At 32.0% G+C, this 21,544-nt stretch overlaps 2 protein-coding genes across 3 annotated transcripts; both read left to right on the top strand.

The window, feature by feature from the left end:
* Window positions 1–7,860: 7,860 nt before the first annotated feature.
* Window positions 7,861–10,815, top strand: LOC142617498 (uncharacterized). Its single transcript, XM_075790386.1, has 3 exons — window positions 7,861–8,016; window positions 8,117–8,169; window positions 10,416–10,815. The coding sequence occupies exons 1-3, from the start codon at window positions 7,926–7,928 to the stop codon at window positions 10,536–10,538; spliced, it is 267 nt and encodes an 88-aa protein (XP_075646501.1). The 5' UTR covers window positions 7,861–7,925; the 3' UTR covers window positions 10,539–10,815.
* Window positions 10,816–14,944: 4,129 nt separating this feature from the next.
* LOC142617332 (uncharacterized) lies at window positions 14,945–18,689 on the top strand. 2 transcript variants are annotated; one of them, XM_075790133.1, is made up of 5 exons: window positions 14,945–15,148; window positions 15,265–15,576; window positions 16,099–17,010; window positions 17,728–17,961; window positions 18,103–18,689. In XM_075790133.1, the coding sequence occupies exons 1-5, from the start codon at window positions 15,131–15,133 to the stop codon at window positions 18,280–18,282; spliced, it is 1,656 nt and encodes a 551-aa protein (XP_075646248.1). In that variant the 5' UTR covers window positions 14,945–15,130; the 3' UTR covers window positions 18,283–18,689. The 2 variants fall into 2 exon arrangements, with proteins under 2 accessions (XP_075646248.1, XP_075646247.1); XM_075790132.1 differs by having other exon boundaries at window positions 14,948–15,148; window positions 16,096–17,010.
* The last annotated feature ends 2,855 nt before the right edge of the window (window positions 18,690–21,544 follow it).

Below are 21,544 nucleotides of genomic sequence, written 5' to 3'. Positions count from 1 at the left end.
TGGGACCCACCATTCATGTGAGAGAAGGAAGTACGTATTTATGGTAATCCGAGAGTACCTAATAATTTTCCGTTATTTGTGTTTTTTTTTTTTTTTTTTTCCTTTAAGAAGGCCCAAGATGTTAGGGGGGCCAAGTTAATTTATTTTTGGGTCAAATTCTAAAATAAGCATTCTATTGAGGAGACTTTTGAAAAGCCGGAAAGGGGGCAATTGTGTCTCCATATACACATATATTTAGATTATGGTAAAATTCTTATAAAAAGAAAAAAAAAAATTGAGTGAAAAAAATGAGATCCCCACACACAAAAAATTAAATGATAAATAAAAGAGAAATGGCAAGTCCACAATATTTTCATAAAAAATCATAGGTGGTAAATTTGTTATTGGTTCTAATTTAAATCCATAACATAAAATTTTTTGCTCATTGATAATAACCAATAACATTCTACTACCTATGATTTGTTGTGAAAGTGTTGTGAAAATGTTGTGGACATACCATTTTTCTAAATAAAATGGTGTGTGGAGTAATTTTTAGGTACTCTTGGAGCACAGAGAATGGGGCTCCCTCCACTCACATTCCTAGTGGGATTCACTCATTAAATTCATGATGGAGTCCACTATGAATGTGAGAAAAAGAAGCATCATTTCTCCGTGCTCCAAGAGTACCTATGAATTTTTCCGCATATGTGAATGCTTCAAAAGATCGGTATTCATGTGAGTAATGAACCAATAACTCCTACATAGAGAATATGGGAAGTGCCAACAACGCACATATCTGTCATTACACATCACTATAACACCTCCCATAATCACACAAAGTGACAGTAACAAAAAGGTTATGGTCGCACAAATTTGAAAGGAACCAATCCAAAAGGAGAAGGTAAGTCATTCTTGAGTGAACAATTGTTGTACTAAAAGAAATTAATCTAGCTTGAGCATCAAAGGACCGGTTGCAGAACACATGTATCTAGACTCTCACTTTCCTTTCTTTCTTTGTGGGCTTTTATCCATGAGTTTGGACTTGAATCATTAAACTTGATGCCCAAATTTCATATACAAAGGACCCCTAATCATGGTTCCAAACTTCCAATTATCATGCAAAGAAACACACAGTAATCACAAAAACACAAACAAGAGTTCAAGCAATAGTCTACAAACAAAAAACAAAAAACAAAATACAAGATAATAGAGTGCAAAATATATCCATGCAATCAATCTATCAAATCCAAAAAGACAAGATGATAGAATGCAAAGTATATCCAGTGTAATCAATCTTTTAAATCCAAAAGACAAGATCATAGAGTGCAAAATATATCCAAGGTAATCATTCTCTCAAATCCAAAAAAGACAAGATAATATAGTGCAAAATATATCCATTGTAATCAATCTCTCAAATCCAAGTATAGCTCCAGCTGCAAAAGAAAAAAAGAAAAAAACCTTAGAAATTGCTTTCCATGTAATTTCAAGGGCTATTTAAAGCCAAAAGAAAATATAAATTTCACTAACAATGTTATCACTATTTTAGCAATTTCCTTTTCAAAATTTAAAAGATACCATCGTGAATGAGAAAAAGGAGGATTCAAAAATACAATATATGTATGGGGAAATGGACTTTGGACTAAGGTATGATCTGCAAGTGAAGTTAAACAAAAAAAAAATTAATAAATACACTAATAACAACGATAACAACAAAGCCTTTGTCTCAAAATGTAGGGTTAATTATGGATTCTTAACAAATTAGATTGAGTCGACCAATGGATTTTTTCCCCCTATTCTATCTATTTGAAGTTATGCTCTCGATTCTTTCAACAAAAAAAAAAGCTATGCTCTTTGTTGCTTCCCTAAGTACATGTACTTTTTTTATTACTTCTAGTAATGTTATTTTTTGCCTTAATTCTTCTCTTTCTTATCAATCCATTACTTGCTTTTCTTTGAACATGACCAAACTAGCTCAAGTGACTCTCCCTCATATTTTTCTACTATGATAAATAAAGTCTCAAAATTACATTTAATAGAAAGAAGAAGAAGAAAGTGGACATGATAATAATACAGTACAAAAAATTCACTTAGGAGTATCCATTAAACATTGAGTGAAATCAACGACTGAACGCACATAAAGGTGTCTATTAGTTGTGAAAGGGGACAATCAAAAAATGTTATGAATATTTTGTGTATTGTTCATTTTTTTTTTAAGTGTTACATTCACAAGATTTTCATAGCAAATCCTACACATGAAGTTGTTACTCTTTCTAATATGAACTCACCTCTAAAATTAATTTTTTTGCCTACCAATAATAGCAAGTAATAATCTACTACTTAGAATTTGTTGTGAAAGTATTGTGAAAAATGTTGTGGACGTAATACTTCTCTCTCTTTTTATTGTTTTTCTTTTGATAAAAAAAAATTATTTTATTTATTGACTAATATTTTGACTTAATTAATACAATTACAATGAAAAATATATAACTTTATTTGTTAAAATTTGGTTATTTTTTATTCAATCAATCGACTCATTTGTCTATACTAAGGAGAAAAACAACGTCATAAAACACAAATACCTAGAAAAGTATGGACTAACCCAAACTAGGACATACCACAAAAAGATTGCAACTCATTAGTATGAGTAGTACTGTAGGACATGTCACCCTGCAAGAAAAGAAAAAAAAAAAAAAAACAATGAGAAGAAGAAAGAAGAAAGAAGAAAGAAGAAGGAAGAAAGAATAGAAAGAACGTGAAAAAGAAATCTCCAACTGTTAGTGTTAGAGTCGCGTGATGAGTCGGACTTAACCAGTGCGTCCACCAATCCACAGCAGAAAAAGGTACACAAATTTATCGCCTTTGGAGTATGTGCCACAGATTCGGCACTTTTGAGAGCTCTTCTTCGTGTGTCGCTCCGCGACGTGTAGCTCCAGCTTGCTCACTCGCTCCAGCTTGCAATTTTTGGTAGAGTTCTTGTGCAAGGCAAGATTGTGAGTCGTCATCGCCCTCTATTTCTTTAGGTTTGAATGGCAAACGTGATGGCAGAAATGAATTTTTCGCTTATTAGCTTAGTTTCTCTTGTCCCGCTTTTTCACCATTATCGCTCCTCTTTCATGTTTCTCTACTCTCGTGTGTTTTTCGTCTGTGTCTCTCTCTTTTATCTCTTTACCCAAATATGCAGTGTGCGTGTGTTTAGCTTCCTAAGAGCATCCACAGCAGTGGAGCTAAAAATTTAGCAATTTAACTCTACCAAAAGTTACTTTATCTATTTTACCTACACACATGCTGCAGCAGTGGATCTATTTTAGCTTTCAACACAATAAAATAATATAAACATCACAATAAAATAATATATCTACCACAATAAAATAATACATCTCACTACAATATAAACACCACAATAAAAAGGTAATGTGAACACAAAATAAAAAATTAATTTTTTTTTTAGCTCTCATGAACAATGCACATCTATCTATAGATGTGCACTGTAGCAATGAGCTAAAAAAATATAGATTTGGCTTCATTGTTGCATGCTTCTTTTTGGTGTTTTGGTGGAGCTAAAATAGCTATATAGCTATTTAGCTCCACTGCTGCAAGTGCTCTAATATATCTAAACTTTTTTCTCTTTGATTTGCTCAATTATTGCAGCTACTCTGTCTCATAGATGGCAATCTTGAACCACTTTCGCCTTTTGCTTTTAACGTTTTTTTAGCATTGGACAATTAGTAATATGAAGTTCTAAAAGCGAAGGAATGCAAATTTAGGACAATCCTAGATCAAGAGAGATTCAAGAGAAGAGAGCTTTTGAAAATCCTTTGAGGATATGAATTGTGTAGTTTGAAATTTTCTAATAACAAGGTTGAACTGTGTGGTTGTGATAGTAAGTGAGGAAAGACTTATCAATATTTTATTTTATTTTCAACAATGATAAGTTCACTATACTACAAGTATAGGCTCATCAACAGTTGATGTTACCTTAACAATCAATGAACCACACCAACTACAACAAATTGTTAGATAGAAACCAATTAATAAATAAAACTATACTACAAGTATAGACTCATCAAGTGAAGATTGACATGCAAGAAAAGCACAACAAAAAACAAGAAAAGAGAAGAAAAAAAAAAGTAAATTACATGTTGTAAAATAGAAACCAATTAATAAAGAAAACTATACTACAAGTATAGGCTTATTAGGATGAAGATTGATGTGCAAGAAAAGATAATAAAGAACAAGAATGAAGAAGAAAGAACAAGAAACAAAAGAAAAGTAAATTACCTATTGGACCTTGAAATCTCTTTGCATTGTCTAAAGTAGATGAGTGCATTACTTCTGGTTTGGCAGCAAAAGAGAAATTTTTATGTATTTTTGTTTTTCACAGAATATACTTCACTATATTTAAGAACATACAATAGTCACCTCTAGTTTTATAGTTTGCATCACTAACTTGATTTAATTTTACACTTATACCTAGGTTTTGGCATATGATCAAACAAAAAATGATGCCACCATCGCCGATGTGGTTACGGAGGCTAGCAAATGTGCCGCAGACAGTGCACTCTCTCCCGGTGGTATCCTGTTTGTGGGGACGTTGGCTAGGACTGAAAGGCGGAGCTACAGACACCACAATCCACCGTGTTTAACTTATGTACACTCTGATTGTGACCCCCCATTGATGTAATGCTATTGAAAAACAGCTGACAAATATGGCAGTAACTGAATTCTCTCCGTAGTGGTAACGAATTGCGACAACTTCTCTTGGGTTTGCCCATTCTCTCTTGGTGTATGTATCTTGCTCACTTGGTCTCGCTCGCTCTCGTGTCTCTCGCTCTTTTCTGTGTGAGTGTATGGGAAATGAACTCATTAGAGTACAGAGTGTTTTTGTTTCTTTAAATGGAAAAAATGGTGCCACCTAAAGTTCATAGTAATTACGGTAATTAAAGTAAAAATGGAGAATAGTTTTGGTAAATTTTTTTAAGTAAATTAAAAATTGGTATTCATTAAACTAATTATTTAATTAAACTAACTAGTATTTAATTAACTAAGTATAGTTAAGTTTAATTAAGCTACCGAGTAGGCACACAGCTTAGCTCAAGGCTTTTAAGTATAAGGAGGTGAGCTGCTCGTTCAACTCCTATACTTTGAAACGTTGCGTTTGGTGTAGTGAGTTTTTATTTATTCTTTTTTTTTTTTTTTTTTTTTATGACTAAGTGTGACCTTTTTATCTTCGACTTTTAACATTTAGTCCAATTTAGGTGTGTTATAGAGGTTCTGTAAATGGTTTTTGCTGTTGGAGTGTTTGTATTTGGGTGGTCTTTCATGTTGGTTATAGTAGGTGTTTGAGAGAATGACTGAACAGGGAATTACCAACTTAGGTTCTTCCTTTCTTCTTTTTACTTTTATTTTTTAAATGCTCAGGAGTTAATGCTTTGGACCTGTTTTAAAAGCACATTTCATATGCCTACATGGCATTTTGCTTCTTTGAGCACACTCCTAGGGGTAGAACATGAGCTGGAGACCATGCCTTATGATGTGGAGGTCACTATTTTGGAGCTCCATTTACCCCTCCTAAGGGCCAAAATGAAATAAATAGTATATTATTTTTAAAATGTGAGTCCCAGCAGTTTAATTTGGGTGTATTGCTAAACAACAAGAAAGAGTCTCAAATTGCTTCTGTGTGCATTATCATCATTGATGGAGAAGGTAAAAGAAAATCATCCTTAAGAACAATGACGGGTCTTACACCAGTCAATAAGCTAAGAATGATTGATTTCCTGGATTACCCCTAATTTCATTATTTTTTGCTAGGGTCATATTTTCTATGTATGAGCTTATCTTTTAATAAAACGCATTTTACTTGTATTTGGGTAGATTTAAATTGGATTTAATGTATCAACAAATGTGTGAAGTTTATTTTACAAATGGTATCATTAAAGACAAGGAGATTGATCAAAGAAACAAGTGGAAAAAAAAAACTGTTTCATTAAAGCTTGACGCTAGTTGCTATTGAGGTTTAATAAGAGAGCTCGACACAAACTCAAACTATCGAGACTTACGAATTTAGAATTCTCAGATCTGAATTTGTCCCATGATGACTTGAATGATTAGGGTTTCTCCCTCTACAATCCTAGTCATATGGATAACATTTCCTATCTTTGAAATTCTATTTTGATTTCTTTTATTCAAAATGATGCAATTCAATCCTTGAAAATTAGAAAAAGTATTAATTTTTGTATTTCTGAAAATTGCATGCGTAGTAGACTATGTATTGATGTAGCATATTGTAAAGTTAATTAATGTGATCTGGAAAAATTTTCATAGAAAATATATGGAAGGATGAAATTGTTACACTTTGAATAAAGGACCAGAGTTTAACTTTTTAAATATCCTGGACAAAAAATAGAGTTTAGGCCAAAATTTTGAAATAAAAAGTATATATCATCATTTTCTTTAGGAGAGGTTGAACTCTTCGATTATATAGTACTCTCGCATATATTATATTCAATTAAATGAAATTTTGAAACCGTCATATTTCAAAAATATTTGAACTCATAATAATTTAAGCACTTAATAAAATGAGGTTCCAATTTTTCTCTAAACTTGTTTGGAAGAAAGTTCATCCAATTCATGACAATTAAATGAGTTTCCATATATATATAATTACATAAATTAGTTTAAATGACAACTCATTTGATTAACATTTCTTTTCTTTTTTTTTTATAGAAGACACATGTTTATAGTTATTTATGGGTGTAAATTTTGAGTGGCCACATAATAAATTAGAAGAATTTTCTGCAACTTGATTTGATAAGAAACTTCATCCATAAGTTTTTTTTTTTAGAAACTTTATCTGTAAATTTAATAACGAACTCTTATAAAAAGTACAATTGGTAAAGTATTTGATTGTTAAATAAAAGATTTAGGATTTAATTTCCACCTACACCAAAAACTAAAGATAAAGAGCTATCCCCTTACACTAAAAGCGGACATCATAAATTGAAACTCTTTCTCACTATCCCCTTACGCACACACACTAGCCTCTTAACACGTACGTGAGTACGTGCTCAAAAGCTCTTCTATTTTTTAGGTAAATGTTAATAATTTACATATATAATAATTTAGAAATATATACTTTTTTATTTATTAAAGAAATAAAAAGGATAAACTTTAGAGATAAACAGTAACAATAATTTTTTTTTTGAATGTGAAGGAAAAAATATCCTAAATTTTAGGAGTTTTCTTTTTTAATTGAAAATGAATTTGTTATTAAACATTTATGACTCTATTTTTAAATGAAGTTACCCTTCATTAATAAGGGTATTTTTAAACCACATAAAAGTCTAGTTGAAATACGGAAATCTTTATATATATATATATATATATATATATATATATATTCTACTTTCATCCCAAAATTTAAAAACTTTTATTTTTCGTCCTTAAAATTTTAAAGTACCACCCATTTCATCCACTTTCGTTAAATTTTTTATATTTTATACCATGTTTCCAAAGTCTAATATTCATCCACTACCGCTTTGACTGCAAGAGGGGAGTAGGATTAATCCTAAGTGAAACCGTTAAGCAATATTTTAAAGACGAAAACAAAATGAAATATTTTAAAATTTTTTTTTTGGTTTGTTTGCTCCTTTGAAATATCATTCAAGTTTTATTTTTGTTTTTTAAAACTTAACAAGTGTGGATGGAAAAAAAAAATTGAAATTAAGAATATTTTAATTTATAAATAAAAATAAAAAAACTAAAATTTGAGTGAAAAAAGAAAAGAAAAGAAAGACCAATAAAAATTTTACATCAACTTTGGTTTGGGCCTAATGTTCACTGCTTCTAATGGGCCGTACAGTGCCTCCACCGCCACACAAAAGCAAATAACAAAACCCTTGCAGAGTAAACCTAGAGGGAGAGAAAGAAGAAAGAGGCAAAGAACAAAGATGACCCAGAAAGCAAATCTATTCAAAGGTCAACAGAAGAAGAAATCTGTTCCTCCCAACCGCCATGGCAAACCTTCTGTCACCCGCAAAGGTAACTAACTATCTAGCTTTACGTGTCTGTGTATTTGTTTATGGAAAAGTCCGGTACTTAACAGTATGTGTATATGTATTTTTTCTTTTGGTTTGTGCAGGGAAGAGATTTGTGAAGCCGGCCAAAGTTACCAAGGAGATGGATGTTGATCGTGTATGTCCCCATTTTCTATTCTCTTTCCAAATACTATTTTTATTTTTTCACAAATTTTTAGGGGTTTCTTTATGTTTGGTATGTTGTGGTTTAGATTAATGGGTTATGTGATGTGAAAGTGCAAATGGGGTCAGCTTAATTTTGTAGTTAATGATAATTATGAAGTGGGTTCTGAGCAACTCAGCCCATTAGCATCTAATATTTATGATGTTGCGGTAACAAATTTGAATTTTTATGAGTGAATTTACAAAACGTTTTATGTAGTCGATCGACTCTAGCCTAGTGAAGTTCTTTGTTGGAAGTTAGCTTCCCATTCATTGTAAAACAATGGTGAAAGGTCATGACTTGACATTGTTTTAATGATGTTATTAAAGTTTTGTTGGAGAGGAAACTGAGGGATGAATTTGTATGCAAACAATTTTGGACCCTTTCTAATTGCAGTAGACCATAAGGTGCACAAGATATTATATTGCAGTGGACCTTGCCACTTAAGAGATGTGTTTCAAGTAGGGAGGATGTTTAATGAATGGATTAAGTTTGGTGCTTCTCTCTTTTGAAAGGTGGTGAGGGTCCTAGGATGGTCTTTGTGTTCTCATCTTGTTACAAAAAGTGCTGAAACGTGATTAGTTAAGATCTCATGGTAACGACGGCAGAGTTATATTTTGAAGTAGTATCTAGAAGAAATTATGATTTTCTCTTTATCTTTTGGTCCTTAAGAAGATACAAGCAGCTGTTGTGGGTTTTTTTCTTAGGGTATTATCTAGGATGTTCTGGCACCTCCTACTGTCCAGGGTTTGACTCCCTCCACCCCCACTATAAACATATCAGGATTAAGGGGGCTGGGGTGTCTGAAAAGAGTTCCTTCCCCTGTTGATATCAGACAACTGATGTGCTCATCCCTAGTTGGCAGATTCCCTATTTTGCTTGGTATAGTGAATATATAGGATTAGCCTCACCCCTCATTTCCTCCTCCTCACATTGGTTTTTAGGGCATGCTACATGCATGGTAACCATAGAGAAGTGACATTAATTGGAATTTCTCAATATTTTGGATTTTTAGATGCTATGGAGGTCTGTTGCTTTTCTTGTTCATTTCTGCAAGCATGGTGACGAGAGTGTCTTCTCCAAATTTTGGTGGGTTTGAGGTGATTCTTCTATGAAAGAATGAAAGATATTTGTTATCATTGTATAGAAGATACTCTCATTTTGATGAAGCTCAGAGCACCTCCAACAATCTTTAGATGCTTTTCACCTCTGTTAGGCTTTTTGCACTTCTTTGGTTCAGCATTTTTTTTTATCCTTGCGAATCTGTTGGTGATAGAATCATGCTGTTCCTGTCTTGTCTTACATCATTCTTTTCTATTTCTCTCTTTTTTCTTTTTTTTTTTCTTTTTTTTGGGTATAAATTATCCTGTTGTTTTAATCTTTGTGAAAGACTAGAGCCATCACCCATTTCAATCCTTTATAGTGATTCATAATGATCATCAGCATGTTGGTTACGTTGTCAACTTGCCATCTACTTACTTGAAAAGCAGACTTTGAAGCAAGTTATTCAGTTCAATTCTAAGACTCTTTTAGAAGAGTGTAAATCATATTTTAGGTGAACACATAGTTAGAGAAGAAATTCTTTTGTAATTCCTCTGCGCTTGGGCACTTGGGTATTCATGCCCTTCATGTCTTCACATAATAGACTTTCTAACTGTTTATTGTTGTAATACTTGTTTACTATTGTTATGTAAATTTTTTTTAATAACTATATCATAACTCTGGATGTTATATACATACTTTTCTGTTTCTAAGTTGCAAGATGATTATGGGTGGAGCTTTCATTTAATATGCATTTTGAAAATTGTAGGCTTTCACCTTATTCATTGGTGTCAACTGGTAGCAACCTTTTGGCTTTCAAACTTATTCATTCAGGCTTTGTTTTGATGACAATACTTAATAAACAGCATTACGTTCGTCATTTTTATAAAAACATAGTTGCTTCTATGGGTATTGATGTCATGTTCTGTGATTGGCTGCTTTTATCTAGTGTAGCAAGAAGCCTTGTTATCATTGGTGTAACCCTATGTTAAAGAACACTGGGTGGGTAATAAATAAGTGTGCAAAAAAAAAAAAACTATAATTATTAAAGGAAGCCAAATATGTATCTGCCTGCAATGGAGACTCTAGAATATGTTGTTTTCTTTCTTTATTTGTTCACATCAGTGATGGTATTTCCCTCTGCTTCTTGATTATACCAGGAGCTGAGCAAGTTCATTAATTATTGCAATGAGGTGAAAGCAGCCACTGCTGCTAACAGGGATGGTGGCCAACTAAGTATTGTCAAACCACCACCAGAGTCTACCAGTGGTGAGAAGAAATAGATGATGATGAGAGTACAGAAAGTATGGGTGTAAAAACTAAGGCGTAATAGAGTTTGGAAATAGTCATTTTTCGTGTTGCTGTTGATGTTTTGTATGTTACAAGAGGAAATGAGGTTAACTGCTTATGTTGCAAATTCATCTTAACTTTTTTTTGTCCTTTGTTTCATTTTGCAGGTTGATAATATGTTCTTAGCTTGTTTAATTTCATTGACTACTTCATAGGTGTTACAGTTTTTGGTGCCAATGAATATTTAACGTGATTGAATTTATGAGGAAATCTAAACAGCTTACATGATTGATCAGTTGCAAATGTACCATCAACTTGTCATTTAGGACATCCATTTTGTTGATAGAATTAAAAGTGGAACATTATTTCTTGCTGTCAACCAGACCGTATTGGTCTAAAGGCCTTTGACACATCCAGAAGCCATCCGTTGGCTCTACGTCTCAAAATTATTGAATCTGAAATCACTTTCTTCTTATTCTCCAAAAAAAAAAAAAAATCCCTTTCTTCCTGATTTATATTGTTATATTGGGACTTAACAGTTAACAAGACCATTTTTAATTTGGGATTTTTAGGATGGAAACATAAATGATTTTTAAAATTTTAATTTATATAAAAATTTTGAAATATGTAAAATTTTTGAATCTATGTTATTGTGTCTTGAATTCTTGATGGTAGAACATACTATTTAATATGAAAATTTTATAAGATTAGTTTCCAAAAAAAAAAAAAACAATTAAGAAAAAAATGTCTTGAGCCCACAATTCTTTTTTTTTACTCTTCTTTAATGGATAAACTGATAAAGCTCCACCGTGGGAAATATCTGAAGGAAAATGATCCTTCTGACCCCCATTTTCTTGTTTAATAGTCTACTGTAATTTACGTAAGGCTATAGAGGTTGAGGTTAATTGAATTGTACAAGGGGTAGAATCGAGAAGAAGAAGAAAGAGGGGGAAAAAACCAAATAGTGGAGCTGGTAGATGGATGGACTGATACGAGTTACAGAACACTTCATCTAAAATCTGGTCTGGTTGTGTATCAATTAGCATAACTCAAAATTTTTTGTCATCTAATAATAAAAATCTGGTGTTTGAATTCATCTACACCAAAAACTAATTGTGTGTCTTTGCATGATGATAAGAGCAATTATTATAGAATAAACATCATAGATTGAAATTTTATTATATCTATCAAAAATATCACAACACAATTTATCAATATTAGGATTGTAAAAGAGCCAAGTCTTGTAGAGTATTAAAAGTTTAGAATTATACGTTCAAGCTTGGTCATTCTACTTGTTGAAGCTTGAGCTACATCATTAAATGATTCTTTTTTCATATAAAGTTCACTCAATGACTAAATTTTTCTACCCATTCACAAGTCTATACTAATAAGTAAATTATAACTAAAATCATATTATTGGAATTAATTAGGTAGAATGATTTTTATTTGTAAACTTACAAAAATTAGATTCACTAACCTGTATTTGCTAATAATATGTTTAAATTTTACTATGAAATAGATTATTTATATTATCAAAAAATTATAATTAATAGTTTGATATTTTATTAACTTGTTTACAAATATATGCAATTCAAAACATACACACACTCATTTCAAAAATAAAAATTTAAATTTCAAATAATATCTAAAGTTATATATAGATATTCTTTGAATTGAAACATATTATTCTAACAAATAAGAGGGTGTTTGGTATATGTGTTTAAAAATATGTGTTTTGTTATTTGAAAACATGTATGAATATATGTGTAAGTTAAAAAATGTATATAAATACGTATAATATTATTTAAAAACTGAATATGTGTGTTTGAGTGGATGTACCAAACACCCCCTAATATTTTGAAAAAATTTAATATAAAATTTTTGTACGACTTTCAGCTTTTGTGAATTCAAAAAAAGAAAAAAAAAAAAGAAAAAAAAAAAGGGCCAGAAGTGAGAAGGCTAAAGACTGTTTTACCCCGAAGTCCAAACATAGAATTGTAGCCCACATATTCTACCATGAGAATACCCTTTCCACATCAATTATTTTTTTAATGAACAAAAAAAAGTGATCATTAATCCGACGTACTTAAATCCCCTGTCATATCATTTCTTTGAATCTAAAAACAAATAATTTTTTTATTATTATATTAGAATATGTATAATATATCAACCAAAGAGAGATACACGAAGACAAAATTGAGGTGGATCCAAGTCATCTGATCTGACGTTTCAGGCCCACCTATCTCATGGTATACTTTCTCCATGTCTTGCCTTATCAATTAAGTATCATGATTGTCTGATGTCATATATATATATATATATATATATATATATATATATATATATCTAGGATTTATTGGCTATGAAGTATGAATTATTTCTAAATAATATTTTTGTTCATCTAGAGAAAGAGAAGTTATACATAATTCAAAAAATATTGCTAGATAATCATCAGTTCTATGTAATTAGAACTTAAAGAGCATTCATAATAAAGATGTTAAAATAACTCAAAAATTATTTTAGCACCTTAGTTCATAAAAATCAAGCCACATCAAAGTTGTCATATTTAAAAATTTTTAAGTTTCAATTACTGTTTAGGATAGACTTGTAAAATTTTAAATGGAAGCTTTCCAATTCAAAAAGTATAGATTGGAAGTGGCAAACAACTCTCCAGTTAGTTATGTCTTAATATACTTCTTATACTTTGCTCCGCATATGTGCGTGCGTGCGTGTTAAGATATACTATACTTGGGAGAATGTTAATTGTGATTTTCATCCTTTGCAGATTGCTTTTTGGAATTTGATCTGGGTAGGTAGGTAGATTGGCATGTGTTGATGTATGTTGCTAAAATTAGGTTTTGGTGAGTGGAATTTAAGTCTAGGTGAAATGGGGTTTTGTTGAATTGGTAAAATTGTTGAATTACAATATGGATGTTTTATGAGTTACTGGTAATAATGAGAGAAGATTATAAATTGAGATACAAACTAAATAATGCTATTCATAAAATAAAATAAAAAATTACATTCCATGAATTGAAATGTAATTTCTTTTACTTGTTACAGTGTTTATGCAAATATACACAAACATTGTAGCAACATGAAAATTTTTTTATTCCTCTTTTATACGCTGTCTCCCTTCTTGTCTCACTTTCTCTCTACTCTCTCACTCTCACGATATAGTATTAAAGTAAAAATATTTTAATGTGATGTATTATAAATAAAATTGGGATAGTGTATAATAAAAGTAGTTATAAAAAATAGATAAAATAATTTTTTGAAAAGATAAAATATAATTTTTTTTGAGCGGATGTATATATTATGGATACATTTTTGGAGTCAACTATATATTTTATTAAAAGTATTCCTTGGTTATATAAGAATTTCAAAAAGTTGTGGGCATGGCCTCCCAAACTCTGAGTCCCCTCCTACTTTGAGGCTATTAATAGAAAAAAAAAAAAAATTCACATATCATTAAAAATAAGACACATGTAATGTGAAACTCATATATTATGACAAAGAGATTCGTAATTTTCAATTTTTTTTAATACAAGATGTAAATCTTATCTTAAAATAATTTAAAGTGTATATGTGTGTAAACCTCTTTTTTAAAGATTTGAAACCTAACTTTACCTCCTTTAAATCACAAAAACTTTGTTATTTTGATGTGATTATCTGCGTAGTGTTCATATGTAATTTCCAATCTAATACTAACCATAACATTGCACGACATTAATTGCGTCTAAAAAACCATAAAAGGAAACACCATAAAAGGAACAGGTTCTAACACAACTTTCAACTATGACAATAATGTATCAATAAAGAAGGTGTGGCAGTCACATAACGATAACGGTCAAGGTGGAGTTAATCTCTTGTTTGAAAGTTTAAATCACAAGTAACTGCACTAATAATTAATAATAATACTAATAATGCAGAAAAAGATCTCAGCAAAAAATAATGCAGCAAAAGAAAAAAACAGTAATAGTGATTGTTTAAGTTTGTACTACTTTACTCTGAGTCTTTGATAGTGCCTTACACGACCTGTAACTGTAACTGTAAATGTAAAATATGAAAACAAGGGAAAAAAAAAAAAAAGCTGATAAAGCTTGAGTTATGTGACAATGTGAATGTTTGTCCCTTTCTAAGCAAAAGGTCAAGACCATATATAATTCTATATATCCCTATCTGATCCATTAGGAATTCATCAATCTTAGCCGTCGAAATCTGTCACTACAATGATCTTCAAAACTCTTAAAACACACCCAATTGACTCCTATTTCCACGTGCTCAGAGCTTCACCCATTGGTGCGTGTGATGAACTTGCTGTTTTAGGCACGTTTGTGTTTCATGATCCATCAGCTCGTGTGGGTCTAAGTTCTAATCTAAAACTCTCACAGATTCTTTTGCTGAGACATAAATGATGTAAGATGTAAAAGCTCCCCAAGTGAAAACTAGATTATCTGACCAACAAAAAATATAGGCAGCTACATCATCAATATCATCAGCCACAGCACAAACAAAACACAAAGATTTCAACAACATTCTAGACAAACACCACCGCTACTACCGTCAGCCTCAGCTGCCATTGATGGGTGCTGCAGAACCTGTAAAGATACTATCATTTTATCCATTTATTCTTAATCTTTTTGATGTTTTTTTTTTAATGGGGTTTTTGCTTATTCATGTGCTAAGAGTTGTGTGTGTGTGTGTGTGGGGTGCTAGGTGGAGGAGAAGAAGAGTGATGGAGGTGAAGTGAAAGAAGAGAATGAGGAGAAAGAAGAGGAGGAAATGAAAGATGTGGAGAAAGGTGAGGTGGGTTTTCAAGAACGTGTGGTTGAGAGCAATAACTATGGAGAATTTCAGCTTTCAAGGATGCAGAGGCTGAATCCATCAAACCCTTTAAGGATTGTTATTAACAGTGCCACCAGAGTTCCAACTGCCTCTCCATCTCAGCGTCCTTCTCAGCCTCATGCTCAGCCTCCTCCTCCGCCTGCTCATGCTCAGCCTCGGTCTACACCAGCACCCACCCCACAAGTAAGTTAATTAAATAAAATTTTCTTTTTTCATAAGTTTACACAAAAGGTATATATTTTGAATTCGGTAGCTTTGCAAGTTTCATTGCAAAAATTTGCAAAGGTGTTTCTAAAAATTACACAAATTTTGTTTTAAATCTTGTTTGTATTTTACTAGTCATAGCACATATTTATACCTTTTTTTTATTTTTTATTTTTATAGTTTATTATCTGAATTTTACAGGTATTGTTTCATAGTCTGCAAAAGGAGAAAATTTTTTGAACCTTTTTCTAGTCTGTCATCTCAAAAGAACTTCGTCTATTTTCTTATGGGTACAATTAGAAGTCAGTTTTCATAAGATTAAAAAAGAATAGCTTATATATTTTCTGTTCACAGGTGGCAAATTTGAATTTTTCTGGCTCTTTCTTACAATCTCTCATGTCAAGTTTCATGTATAACTAAAGAATGCGTTAAAATCTATGCTTAATTTTCAAGTCAAGAATGTGATTTTTTTTTTGGTTTCTCTCTCTTTTTGCACAGCAGCCATCAGTGACAACACTGAATTCAAGATCTTATACAGACAGAATATCTCTGTTTCTGTTCCTTCTGCACATGGTTGCTGCTGTTGGGTTAGTTTGTTTTCTTATATTCAAGGGAATTCAAGGCCTAATACAAGCGTCAGAATCTATTAAAACGAAAGAGAAAAGGGTGTTGCAGTTTTATCTCCCACAAGTTGAAGCTGCATCTTTTTTGAGCATTACTCTTGCATTGGCATGGCAAAAGGCAGTCAGGGAATGGCCTCTATTTATGGTTCATTTCATACTATGGAGCTCTTTTTTAATGTCCCTATCTGCTGGAATTCTCCTTATTTGCTTTCAAAAACCTGCCACTGAAGGCATTGGAGTCTGTTTTATTGCCTTTGCAATTGGCAATGGGTTGTATGCTTGTTGGGTCACAACGCGAATTAAGTTTTGTTGTAAGATCTTGATGAAAGCACTTGAACCTGTTTCAAAATTCCCTGGTTTGAGTCAACCTATTTATTGGATGCTTGGGGCTGGATTCTTGTGGATGTCCCTATGGATTTTAGCTGTGATTGGAGCTTTGAATTTCTACTATCCCCCATTGATCATTATTGCATTGGGTTTCAGCTTGGCTTGGACTGCTGAAGTAATGAGAAATGTTGCTAATCTAACAGTGAGTAGGGTAATTTCTCTGTATTATCTCAGGGGAATGCAATCTAATACTCAGTTCTGCTTCCAGAGGGCCTTGACTCTGAATCTTGGTAGTGCTTGTCTAGGCTCTTGCTTTGTGCCTGCAATTGAGGCCCTGAGAATTGTTGCTCGGGGTTTGAATTTGCTTGAGGGAGAAGATGAGTTCATGTTTTCTTGTGCACATTGCTGTCTCAATATCATGGATTCCATCTTCAGATATGGAAATGGCTGGGCCTATGTGCAGGTATTGTCACCGAAAATCCTTTTATGCTACTGAATTTTCTTCACTCTAATGACATTACCCCTAGAAGACAATATGTGGTATAAGTACAGGAATGATTAATTAGAGACAACTACTAATGTGTCATAGATAGTTCACGGTAAAAATGGTTCTATTTGAAGGGGGAAAATAAATATGATTATGCTATGCAATTAAAAGTTGTTGCTAATTGATCGCTGGTTTAGAAGCTTTGGATGATTCACTGCTACTTATCTATAGCATTTAAATATGGATTATGATAAAGACTGAATTTTTTAGTTGCATCAATGTGGTGATTGAGATACAAGTAACATTCCTTATTGTGCCAAAAAGCAGGAATTTCATTGAACTTTACTAGATGCCGCTTCTTTGTCAAAATAATTTAATTTGATTTAATTAGGAAATGTGTTTCTAGGGTCATTCTCAATTTGTATAGTAGTCTTGAAGGTCTCTTAAGATTTTCATGATGCTTGTGTATTAATTTTAAAAGATCAGTGATATGCTTTTGTTTTTGCAAGTTATCATAGTCAATTCACAATATTTAATGTGATTATTTTACAAAGACGGAATTATTTACTGTGCCATCATTATCAGAAAGTCAATGCAGTCCATCTAAGTTTCATACGACTGCATTTTTAATCAATTGTTTAAGACTAATTTATTTTGAAATGTTGCTTAGCTTTGTTTTAAACCATTTTCCAGATAGCTGTATATGGAAAAGGTTTTGTAAAGGCATCACAAGACACTTGGAAACTCTTTGAGCGGCAAGAAATGGAACGTATTGTCGATGCGGACATAACCAGTGCAATTTGCTTCCTAACAGGAGTCTGCAGCGGCTCCATCTGTGTCATAGTTGTGGCTGCTTGGACCGCCAGGCTGTACCAAAATTTCACAGCCACCATTTCACTCCTTGCATTCTTCATTGGATACCTCATGGTTGGTAGCCTTATTTGACCAATCTCAATTTATTTGATTCTTTATCTATACATTCACGTCATGTCATCAACTTGTGTATTATTTAATCATTATTAGTCCTCTATTCAATTAACTTAATCATTTATTATTATTATGCACCAGACCAGGATTGCCATGGCAGTACCACATGCCTGCGTGAGTAGCTATTATGTTTGCTATGCAGAGAATCCAGAAAACAGGCTGTTCGATTCAACAATAAAGGATCGTCTTGGCATGATTAAATCTGGCCGCGATGTGGTTGTGCCTACACCTAGAGTGCCCCGTCAGTTTACTGCAACATAGCCTAAGCTCAATTTCTCCTACAAGGTATGAAAATTATGTGAGCATCATTTTGGTCATTCTATCAAGATGTACCATAATTTTGTTGCCCCCAATTGGGGTGTTAGAGACTTGACCAAACCCAACCGAGCTTGAGCTAAAATTTCCACAAACAATGGTTGAGGTGGTGTTCTTCATGACAATGATTTTGAATGTGAAAGTTCAACCATTATCAAATGTTTGGTCTTGGAAGGAGTGTGGAGAGCCCACTAAGATTCCAATGAACAAGCTATAAGACAAATTGTCTTTTGGTCATGTCGTTCGTATACGTATTGGATATTCCATTGTAAAAAGTCCCACCATTATTTTATTACTGTATCTTTCTTGGTTAAACCCATAATTGATTTATTTATTTGTTTCACTTTATCTAATCTTGTAATTATCTCCCTGAGTTGTGCATGAGACTTTCTACTTTATCTTTGTTGAGGATTTTAAAATAGGATTTTGTTAATTTTGGGCTCTAAGGGCACACAATAATTAATAATTTTTTATTAATGATTAAATTGAAAAAGTATTGAAAAAATATTGATGGTTTTTTCAATTTTCGAGAAAATTTTACCAAAAATAAATGGCTTAATGTGTGTCCTAAACCGGACCATTTTAAATATAAGATTGCCTTGATTAAAATAATGTAGAGAGCTGATTGTGCGTTTGACCGGGTCACTTAGGTGGGTTAAAAAATTACTCGTGCAATGTGCATATTGAGTGAAAAATTATAAAATGGACTGAATTGTGTGCCTATGTTTATTTTGGTTTATTCTTTTTCCAAATAGGCAAATTTTATCTATACATGGACAGCCATAGTCCTCTGTTTATTAAGTTGTGCCTCTATAGAAGCCTTTAAATGTTCATCAATGGTGTACTGTAGGCTTGAGATTTTAATTTTATTTTCCAGATGACTTTATCAAAGAATTAATTAGCAAGGTTTGTGCTTTAAATGCCCTTCATGTTATCATGTATCAAACCCAAATTTTTTTTTTTCTTAAATGAGGAGATGCCTCTTTAGTATCAAATTCACGGCACCTGATTTGAAAAATTTGTTGCGGTGACCACTAGAAAATTAATGTTGGAATTTGGATTTGAATAAGGCTTTTATCCAAAGCTTATTTATGTGATGAAGATTCCCTTCCCTATGTTTGAATGAATGGAGGAAGAGTAGAGAGAGAATGTGGTCCAAAAATAGTCAAAATATTAAAAATTTGATCAGTATTAAGTATTAACCATACCATTAGTCTTTAACTTAGCTTAACTAGATTTTAGTTAGTTCAACTAGTAAAATTTTTTGTCATCAAATTAGAGATTTGAAGTTGGATTTTTGCCTAAAGAGCAATTATTAAGAGCGGAAGCCATAGGTTGAGACACTAAAAAAAAAAAAAAACTTTGCTTAACTAGGTTGCTAGTTAATCCCCGAAAGGTTAAAGTTAGTGATTCATCTACCTATAGGCAAAAGAAACTATAGAAACTTTATGCTCTAAGCGGAAGCAACTGTTGGATGTAATTATTATCATAGAAATTTAAATATAATTAAAATAAAATTCCTGTTTGGAATTCAGACAGAGAGTCAGTGCCAGCCTTCAATTTATTTAAAGCATACCTTCCGTTAAAATCATCAAAGCCATGTGGTCCTTCTTGCTTTTGCATTGGTACCGTACATTCACATGCCTATCAAATTTGATTTTTCATAGAACAAGACAGTTTTTCACCTTCACAAGGTAGTTTTGCAAATACCACTATGTGAAGAAGATGATAAACATTACATGCTACATGGTTTCCTCATATGAAGTTCCCATTTTTGAAGATATCTTTAAATTACACATTTAAAAAAAAAATAAAAAAATGCAAGGACCAACTTAAGGTGCAAGTGAATCCAGTCAAAAAGGTACATTATTTATGACTCTGTCTCTTCCTTTAGAGCTCTCTTTTGCTTTAAAGGCCTTATGAAAAGGAGCTCAAAATTTGAAAAAAAAAAGAAAAAGACCCTTTTGATTAAATAGTAACACTATATAACACCACTTTCATTAGAAAGTAGCAAGTGTTTCACTTTATGTGAAACACATGCTTAATGAAGAAGATAGTTTAACACTTCATTACTAGCCCTTCAATATAGTTCTATGTAGAAAAGCTCATGAAGAAGCAAAGCTATCTCTAGCTTCATGTAGCTAGGTATGGTATGTGACTCACCAAGCAAATCCCAATTAAATCATATCCCAAAACTTAACTCTTACTTAAAAACAAAATCTCAGAATCTCTTTTGTTGATATGATCCTTTTACAATAATATATACATTGGCTTTTTAAAAGCTTTTTCTTTCCACTATTATTTTCACGTGTGTCACACTGTACGTATGCAACTTATAAGGTTTTATTACATTTGTTTTTTGTACGAACCATAGTTATATTTTACTGGAAAATCTTTTACCAAGAAAACCACTTTCCATTGGCTAAAATACTGTTTGTTTATCTGTAACAAACGTCAATGTGGGGGAATATGTTATATGTTTGAGACAAGATAGCCAACGAATTGGGCATTATACTTTTAAATTATTGATAGTTCCAAGCATGACAGCAACATTTGGTATTGGCTATATATTACAATATTTTGTATGTGATGGGATTCATAATCTAGTGGGTTTACAGAATATATATATTTTTTGAGAATCCTAAAAAAAACTTTCTTGACTTCTATAACAACGTGGTTGATACGTCGTTGTACATGCCCTTGCATTGTTCCTTTTCTAGATTTGTATAGAGCCTCCTACTCCTACCAACCAAGTGATGGTATATGGATATGGCCCATATGGGAGGATATTAATAAATTGTGTTGGTTAAATGAATGGTAGAAAGTTTAGGTACACAATCAAATTTTACAGTATTTTTTTTTTTTTTAACTTTTAAGAAAAAGAAGAAGAAGAAAGAATAACACTTGTTTTGAGTTATGGGTCATGATAAATATTATTCTATTTTGGCATTATGTTGGATTAATACTGTTTGTTGTAAAAATATTGGGGGATTTTATTGTTTGTAAAAGAACTTAATATTAAGAGAATCTGAATACTAATAGTCCGATTGTAATTCTTTAGGTTATTTTCAACATTGTAATTTGTTTTGTAGTTTTTATAATAAAAAAACAATTTTTGGTAGGGGGTCAAATTCCTAGTTCTAGATATTTTAGTCCAATTGATATTTTTTATTCTCTATTTTCCATTGCTCTTTCAAAAAAGATATAT

The sequence above is a fragment of the Castanea sativa genome, chromosome 11, assembly GCF_040712315.1.
Source record: "Castanea sativa cultivar Marrone di Chiusa Pesio chromosome 11, ASM4071231v1".
NCBI lineage: Eukaryota > Viridiplantae > Streptophyta > Magnoliopsida > Fagales > Fagaceae > Castanea > Castanea sativa.
This window is presented reverse-complemented; position numbering and strand designations above follow the sequence as displayed.

Bases quoted from the DNA above. Each gene is read 5' to 3' on its own strand.
- LOC142617498 (XM_075790386.1), top strand. From the start codon at position 7,926: ATGACCCAGAAAGCAAATCTATTCAAAGGTCAACAGAAGAAGAAATCT. The intron at 8,017-8,116 runs GTAACTAACTAT...TGGTTTGTGCAG, and splicing joins ACCTTCTGTCACCCGCAAAG to GGAAGAGATTTGTGAAGCCG. The intron at 8,170-10,415 runs GTATGTCCCCAT...TGATTATACCAG, and splicing joins AGGAGATGGATGTTGATCGT to GAGCTGAGCAAGTTCATTAA.
- LOC142617332 (XM_075790132.1), top strand. The intron at 17,011-17,727 runs GTATTGTCACCG...ACCATTTTCCAG, and splicing joins ATGGCTGGGCCTATGTGCAG to ATAGCTGTATATGGAAAAGG. The intron at 17,962-18,102 runs GTTGGTAGCCTT...ATTATGCACCAG, and splicing joins TCTTCATTGGATACCTCATG to ACCAGGATTGCCATGGCAGT.